General features: G+C 29.9%; 1 protein-coding gene across 2 annotated transcripts; it reads right to left on the bottom strand.

Moving 5' to 3' along the window:
- Positions 1-695: 695 nt before the first annotated feature.
- On the bottom strand, positions 696-5,598 carry LOC111884380 (uncharacterized). Of its 2 annotated transcripts, none has more exons than XM_023880694.3 (10): positions 5,363-5,598; positions 5,145-5,261; positions 3,766-3,827; positions 3,617-3,700; positions 3,478-3,509; positions 3,250-3,331; positions 2,938-3,166; positions 2,635-2,862; positions 2,254-2,546; positions 696-1,281 (listed from the first exon to the last, which is right to left on the bottom strand). In XM_023880694.3, exons 1-10 carry the CDS (start codon positions 5,387-5,389, stop codon positions 870-872), a joined length of 1,566 nt encoding a protein of 521 aa, XP_023736462.1. In that variant the 5' UTR covers positions 5,390-5,598; the 3' UTR covers positions 696-869. The 2 variants fall into 2 exon arrangements, with proteins under 2 accessions (XP_023736462.1, XP_023736461.1); XM_023880693.3 differs by having other exon boundaries at positions 696-1,284; positions 5,363-5,597.
- Between the last annotated feature and the right edge of the window lie 3,479 nt (positions 5,599-9,077).

Genomic DNA, 9,077 nt, shown 5'->3' on the forward strand with positions numbered 1-9,077 from the left:
GAAACGAACTTTCGATTTTGTTTACATTTCGTTATCTATTTGCCACTAAACTATTGAAACTGTTCATATTTTACCCTTATGACCGGTAACAGTCGGTCATAAGGGTAAAATGTGAACAATTTCAATAGTTCAATGACAAATAGATAACGAAAAAAAGTTTAGTGACTAAATGTAAGCAAAGTCGAAAGTTCGTTACCCTTTCAAGTCATTATCCCTAAATAACATGTATAAAATAAAGATACCTCCATACATGGAATGAGGAAATAAGGATAAATATGTAAAACTTCAACGGGTGCTTGGGATTCCTTTTAGAATGACTTTCACTTTTAACTTTTCAAAAGAAATAATAAATAAATAAATAAAGTTAAAAGGTGTTTGGGTAATAGAAAAGTTTTTTTGAAAAAAAAGTTTATAAAAATCACAAAAATATGACTTTTAGTTATTTTACATGTAAAAATTAAACAAAACACTTTTTAAAAACAACTTTTGGCTTTTGCTCCTCAAAAGCTAATCCAAACTCATTTTAAGAAACTCCTTTTGCAAAAAATCTTTTTACAAAAAAAAAAACTTTTGATGTTGAAAAATAATCCCAAACACCCTCTAGGACTTAATAGGAAAAGATGCGCATCCGTTGTTTTCTCTATTAAGTCGTTACATTAAGTGAAAAAAATAATAAAAAATATAGATCATTCTGATTAGTAAAAAATAAGACACGATCTGAAACTGATTACCAAAAACAGTGAATTCAGAGTAGCCTCAACTCAAGTTAGTTAGCAAATATAAACTTTCACACTATAACATCATATTTTTCACACATGATTGATTGGTTTCAGTTTGAGCCTATAAGAAAGAAAACAGTAAACACAAGATCAAGGTTGATGGTGGTATGAATCGGTTGTTTGTTCGGGTGGTTGTGTATCATCTGATTGTCTAAACGCAGGAACATCCGGATAATACGCACTTCCTTCCTGCTGTTGCTGCTGACTCTCATTCCCCTGCACAAACACCGGAATATCATTCCCACTCCCATTCCCTTGAGTGTCAGCAGAGATTTCCCTGACATCCGCTATTCTTGCTTCTGTTGCCTCTATATCATTCCATTCCCCACTTTGATCAGGGTACACCAAACTCCTTTCCGACACCGGAATATTCCTTGAGTCACTAAGGCTCGCCTTATCCACATTCTTCACCGTTGGATGCACATGTTTCGTGAGGGGTTGCGTATCACCAGAACATGACTCGACTCTCTCCTCAAGCACTTGCTTTGTATTCTCCTGCTGCCTGCTGACAAAACACAACTGCCACGTCAGCAACATGGGTGGGTAAGCAAATCACAATGTCCACAGAGCAACCAAGGTTATGCCCAGATAAACTATATATATATATATATATATATATATATATATATATATATATATATATATATATATATATATATATATATATATATATATATATATATATATATTGGTTAGTTTCTTGAGTAAATTACATTTTCAGTCCCCATGTATACAACTGCTTTTGGTCCCAAAATGTTGGTCCTTATTTTGAAATTTCCTAATGAATTTGGTCCCTGCATTGACCAAGCTAAACAGCCTAGTTATTAAATATATCAAAATGACCATTTTACCCTTGGATCAAAATTGAAGAAATAGCATACAGACCAAATTTGTAAATTTCTCTTATTATTTTTTATTAAGGTTTTATAAAATTCAATATGCGCATATAACTTTTAATGTTTTTAGGGTATATTGTAAATTGAATTATTTGTTGATATATTAATTAGAATTATTTTATATATTAATATACCTTGCTATTTTAAAATACATTATTCTTTTATTATATACCTTGTACATGGTGTTAATATATTTCAGAATATAAAGTTATATTAATATATAAATAATTTCAGATTAATATATAATTCAATGCATAATATACATAATAATAGAAGATTTAAAAATCAGATGCACATATGAAATGTTATGAACCTTAATTCAAAACAAGAGAAATATACAAACTTGGTCCCTGTAGTATACTGCTTTTTCTTTTCCAGTTTTGGTCCAAGGGCAAACTGGTTATTTTAAAAAAATTTAACAGCTTGACTGATGACTTAAATGGCACAGGGACCAGAATCATTAGGAAAGTTAAAAATAAGGACCAAGTTTTCAAGATAACTTTTTGGGACCAAAAATGCAAAGAAATATCTATACTTAGGGACCAAAAATGTAAAGTACTCTAGTCTCTTAATAAAACCTTTTAAGTTGTAGTTGTAGAACATGAATGCATGCCAAAAGCTCTTGATTCTCTTTTCTCAGGACACTTTCTTTCTCTGTTGCCTCTTTTATTACAGCTTCAGCTTCAGCATCTTTAACCCTAACCTTCTCTTCAGCTCTCACAACAGCTCCTTCTAGAATCACTACACGTTCCCTAGCTTTTCCCAGCTCAGACCTCCATAAAAGCGCCTCTTGATGAGAAGAGTCTCGTTGTTTAATAAGTTGCTCTCTTTCTTTACTTAAAACCATTATTTTCTCTTCAGAATCTCTTAGCTATAAAAAAAAACCAAAATTTCATTTTTGGTTAAAATCATCATATAACTTAGTATGCTTCTTTATGTAAACATATATAAACAAAAACCTTTGAAGTGTAAGAAATGGCTTGTTTTTCTAACTCCTTTCTTAAGCGGTCAACTTCTGAAGCTGCCAGTCTTCGTTGCTCATCCATTGTATGAGCTGCAGATGCTGCACTCTGTGCAGCATCTGCTGTTTCAGTTAGCTTTTCTGCTATCTCTTTTATTGTTGAATCCCTTGCACGAATATCCCTTGATAAATTTTGCAGCTCCTCATCTTTTACTTTTAATGTCTCCTGTAAGTAAAAATACCAATTTATATAATCCTTTGTTTTTGAAGGATTGATTTAAAAATACCAAATTATATATACCTTCATGATTGTCAAATCATCCAATGGGGCATCAGGTGCTTTGTTCAACACAGATCCCAAAGCATTTCTTCTTGCAATCTGCATGGCAGCTTCAATTTCTTTGGAGGATTCAAGGGCAGTTGAATTTGCAGCAGTCACAACAGCAGATACTGTTCCTAGTTTTGCAGAACTATTTCCAGCTAATGAGTTCACAGCCTCTTTATGAGCCCTTAATACCAGTTGTGTTGCACTGTTGTTTGTGTAAAGGATAAAAACATACATCAGTAACCTAACTTTTTTGTTAAATTTTTATAAAAGGATTGAATAACTTACTGCAATGTCGCCACCCAAGCTCTAGCTGCACCTGGAGTTTCTGCACAGAGGAAATATTCTTTTTTCTGTGGTGTTGCAATATCTAATAATATCAAGTCAGGGGAATACATGCAACAGTTTCTTTCATATTTGAGATATTGTAACAAAATAAATATGTGAATGAATGAACATTGCTGAATCTTTTTGTCATAATATTAGCATATGCAATACAGAAATAATGGTGGATACAAATAATGCAGTTGTCATACTTCGGTAGTCCACTGAAAGTTTAAAAAAAATGTATATATTAGATTAGAATCATGATAATCATCCAAGTTAGAGCATATGTATTTCAGATTCATGGCATGGTGTTCAGTAGTGATCTTACTGGAAGTTATAGGGTGATGTCATTATTGTGCTATTTGAATCAAAGACAATTGTTCCTTTGACAGTTGGATCGTTTCTCCTGATTCTGCAGATGATTATATTTGTTAGAAATAGGCAGATGCTTCAATGAAAGAAAGTATATGATCTTACTTGTATTCCATTTTTCCTGTTGTTGGGTCTAAGATTATCCATCTCTCATTCCATTTCCTCAGCTGTTACCATAAAACAGTTGAAGCTAGAGGTCAGAAAAACAGCTAAATAATAGTAACCATTATTCTTTTAAACTCATCACAAGTTAAATTATAATTGTTATATGTGTATGACTGTATGTATATATACATAGACACATACATACAGCTAGATTTGGTAGGTTGTTGGGTTTTTTAGCGTAGCAAACAAAAGGTCATTTTATTTCTATTTACTCTTCTTGCTCTACTGATCAGATAACACAGCAAGCTGCCTTTTTTTTATCTTAGCAATCTTTATCATTATCTTAAGTTTCCTGAATCATCTTTTTCTTCAAAGAAAAATTCATACTTGTGGATCACCAAATCTAGCTATCACATAAATTGATCATATAAGATCACAAATGAGAAAATAACAAGGCATAGAAGAACAGGATAATTATAGATCATAACTTCTTATGCTTGATTAATCATACACCATAAGATGACAATGTTAAACATTACAATAATTATTTGATCGTTTATCCCATGTTGCAAATCAAAACATGCACCTTAACACTTGAAGCTATTTTTTACTTGATTCTTCTTTAATGGTGCACGAACTTGGGCCATCTATGGTTATTTTCAATTGCTTACTGTGTTGTCAATTCTAATGATTATTGTGTCAAGCAAATAAAAGATATCAAGTCAATTTATACAAACGAATTGCTTGAATTATATGAACAAGGTATATAGTAGTTGTCAAAATCATGGGTTCATATAATGACCATGTTAGGATATTTAATATTATGTCAAGTTCATACACCTTTGAATGTTCTAATGCACCTAAATTTCAAGATTCAAGAGCGAATTTCAAATGCATGGGAGAATGATGAGACGCCATGAAATTGTTTCATTTATCAAGCAGTCCATTGTTCTTGATCTTGGGATAAATCTCATAAACTATAGCTTCCATCAAATATTTGGGGATTTAGAATTCTACTGTTTCCCAGTAAAGTTAGGGTTTTATTTCCCTGCAAGTCAAGTCATAATCCACAAGGCTTCATAATTTCCTTGCCACGGGATATACAGTTTGCTTAAACTATTGGAAGGATTCTCTTTCTATTGAGTAATCAATCTATCCCAAATTTGATTGTTTTCATCCCTCTCACGGCATTTAACTATATAAGAGTGTTACTTCCAAAATTGCATTCTGATCGCGAAATTACTTTAAAACCTACCCAGTCATCCAGATTTGATGCCATAAGGTAAATTAGGGAAGGAACAAAAAACAATCGAGCTAATTCTGTAGTTGAATAATGAAGTCAATTTCAAAGTAAAAGGGATGGAGAATCAATTAAGTACCGTTTCAGATCGCTTGAGAAGAGGACCCTGCAAGAGATTTCTACCCGACCCAGATGCCAATTGTCGTTTAATCTTATCCAAACTGGCCTCTGTGGCATTAACCACATCTCCATCTCTCTAATAGATGCAAGTAAAACATCCAAATTCGATCAAAACCGAACTCAATCAGAAAATCATGGAAAAGGACGATCCAAAAACAGGGAAGGAAAGAAACTGACCGGAGAAGAAGCCCCATTGGTAGCCATAGTAGTAAAGATAATTTGTCAGCTGGTCTCCTGAGGGAGAAGAGATGAATCCGGACTCAGAAATGAATGATGATTCTGGTGATCTTGAAGGGTGTGTTGTGTTAGGTTTATGACTTGTAGTTGTAGTTGTTAGTTTTTTCACACTTGCTAGATCGATATTCGATACCGTAACGGTGGTTCCTTTTCTGCACCGCAAGGGGGTGTTGTGCCGTAACAGATGGTGCTAATAATATATGTCGTGACTCGTGAGTCTAGTCATTTTTCTACAAAAAAGAGTTTCTTTACCAATTTAAATCAACCAAATTCTACATAAGTGTAGAATCAAATTGTGCCAACATAATTAGTTAAATTTGAGATATTAATAAAAAGTTAAAAATACTATTTTGTCAATGAAAACATATAACACATTTATGGTTCCACTTCACATGTTTATGTTACAAAAAACATAAGTTTACATCGTAAGAATCAATAATAATAATAATAATAATCAATAATTACTAAATGTATTATAAAAGAGAGAGTCTTTGAAAATAAAATGTCATCTCAAAATCTTAAATTTTATATGAGAGATGGATTTATAATAGATGAGTTTTAGAATCAAATTTTATTTGGAATTTTATATGACATATGGGTTCAAAAATAACAAACAAAAAGAATTATTGTACAACAATACCACCAAACATCATTTAGATTTAAAAATTGTGTGTGGATTTTATGTGATTTTAAGGAAAAAATGTAGGAATAGAGTTTTTGTGTATGTGGTTCCTGATTTGATTCAGAAGGGGTAAAACAAGGTTATGCAATTGAGATTGAAAGGGGAGAAATGTGTGTTTCATTGAAGAAAAAAGAGAGTTTGATCTTCTTGTTCCTTCACAAAAATACACATACATAATAACCTACATAATAAACATGATTATTTCTTTCATTTTTGGTAGCATGCAGAATATTCTATGAGAATTTTTCAATCTTTGTTATGTTTGCTTTATTCTCACAGATATTATTTAAGAATGTGCATTGATATTCTTTAAGAATGTAATTTCTTCAATTCTCACAAAATATTTGTTATTTTTTAAGAATGACATTACATATTTCCTATAATGTTCATATTCTCAAACAATGTTATGCGATTTGTGAAATTATATCTCATTCTCACCCATTCTCACATAATATTTCATATATGTCACTATTTTTATGGTTGTAGTTATTTAAGAATGATTTTAATTCTTAAAAAATGTTATTTTTGTTTCACGTAAATTCTTCATTCTTTAAAGAATGAAATCGAATGAAGAATCACATATTAGAGAATGAAATCGGAATGCATTGATTTTTATACTTGAAATTAATTGGAACTTGAAAAAAAAGGTCAAATATGAATCTAAGAAAATCTCCCTTTCCATAATTCAAAAAATATATAAAAAAAATCTATATTACCCTTTAAATGGTTTAATTTAGAAAGTTAATATTTTTTATTTAAAATATAATAATATTCAATTATAAATCACAACCGTTGACATTGAAATTTTAATGATTAGTATTGAATTACACAGTTACATATTATATTTGATTCACATGTGATTCTAGCTATATATATATATATATATATATATATATATATATATATATATATATATATATATATATATATATATATATATACATATATATATATATATATATATATATATATATATATAGGTTTAGGTTCAATTGAAAATAAAAAACCCTAAAAATCATAAAATGCATAAAAAAATACTTAGAGATTACAAAACTTTTTTTTGACTTTATAAATGAAAAAATCGCAGGTTTTTACTAAAATTCGCTTAAAATTTTTTGAAAAAAAACCAAAAAAAAAAATCGATTTTTTTTCAGCGAATTTTAGTAAAAACTTGCGATTTTTTCATATATAAAGTCAAAAAAAATTTTTGTGATCTCTAAATAATTTTTTATACATTTTTATGAGTTTTATGGTTTTTTTGTTTTCCATATAACCCTTATATATATATATATATATATATATATATATATATATATATATATATATATATATATATATATATATATATATATATATATATATATATGGTTGGGATCAAATATGAATCCTAAGTATTGTGTGAATGTGTAACTAAATTGTAGCCATTAGATTAAACTAATAAATGATTATGATCTTAGGATACATAGTGTTAACATGGGGATAACATACACTATATAATTATAATTAATTAATTCTAACATTATTGGCTAAGAATAAATGTGGAATTAATTATTTTTTAATAAATTTTTTAGTCAATTTACGGATAACACGCTTCATAAGGGAAATTATAACATTTTATCATAATTTAAATTTGGAAGTGTCATGTAATCTAGGCAAGGTTCTAAAAAGCTCGCCATGGCTCCGCCATGGCACGCCACGACTCCAAGGCTTGCACCTGCCGCCAAGCTTTGCCAAAACGCCGCCTTAACTCATATATGTGTATAAATATGAATAATAGTTGAAAATACATATAAAAATATTAATTATATAGAAAATTGCCGCCTTAAGTCACGCCTTACAAATGCCATGACTCGCCAAGGCTCGGAAAAGCTTGAGGCTTGACATTGCCGCCAAGTCACGCCTTACGTTATTTAGAACCTTGAATCTAGGTATACTTCGTTTTTTCTATCCGTTATCTGTCATTTGAATTCTCATCCACTACATTCTTGCTAACATAAATCAAATTAAAACGATTTCTTTAGAAATCATGAACATCAACAAAAATTAAGAATTAAAGGTAGACGATCAAGTTTGAGGCTTCGAGATAATTTCAAAATGAAGTTTAAAATTACATCTGATTTCGTTCACAAATGCATCTAATGCACCTTTAACTTTGGGGTTCGAAAAGGATTTCGTAGCTCTACCACCGAGTTTGTTATTTACTGTATTCTTCAAGAATGAATATTAACAATTTAGTATTGGTGTAGGGTTTTTAGTTTTTCATTTTTAAAGGATTAGATGTTACAATCCATTAAAAACATACAAAAAACATCCTAACTGATACTTACAAAGGTTTATTCTACAAGAATTTTGGCATATTGAAAAATATGATTTTTAAACAGATGATTCTTCAAGAATATAGGTTAAGAACCTAACTTGTTAAGAACCTAACTTGTTAACAGAATATGGTTTTTCATCTCTATTAACAAAGTAGGGTTTTCAGTTTTGCTAATAGTTTTACTTGATTACTTTTTGATTGTGTAGAAAAATATAGTGAATGATTTGTTAAAATAACATGTTCGTAAGGTTAGGTTTATCTGTTTGTATGTTTGTATGGATGTGGTTTAGAATATTTTATTCTTGAAGGTTTAGGGCTTTTAGTTTTTCTATTTTTAATAACGAGATGTTAAAATTCATTAAAGATTTATATACATAAACTTTTCCTAATTTATACTTATAAACGCTTATTCTGTAAGAATTTTGGTATATTAAAAAATATGATTTTTCAACATTTGATTCATCAAGAATGTAGGTTAACATTGTTAACTTGTTGATAGAGTAGTGCTTTCATCTTTGTTAAAATAGTAGGGTTTTTGTTTTTCTAAGAATTGTACATGATTACTTCTTGATTACGATGAAAGAACGATCGAATGTAATATGTTCCTATGGTTGCGTTTATCAGTTGGTATAGATTTTATTTAGAATAATTTTTAA

Source organism: Lactuca sativa, chromosome 3, assembly GCF_002870075.4.
Source record: "Lactuca sativa cultivar Salinas chromosome 3, Lsat_Salinas_v11, whole genome shotgun sequence".
In the NCBI taxonomy this organism is placed as follows: Eukaryota; Viridiplantae; Streptophyta; class Magnoliopsida; order Asterales; family Asteraceae; genus Lactuca; species Lactuca sativa.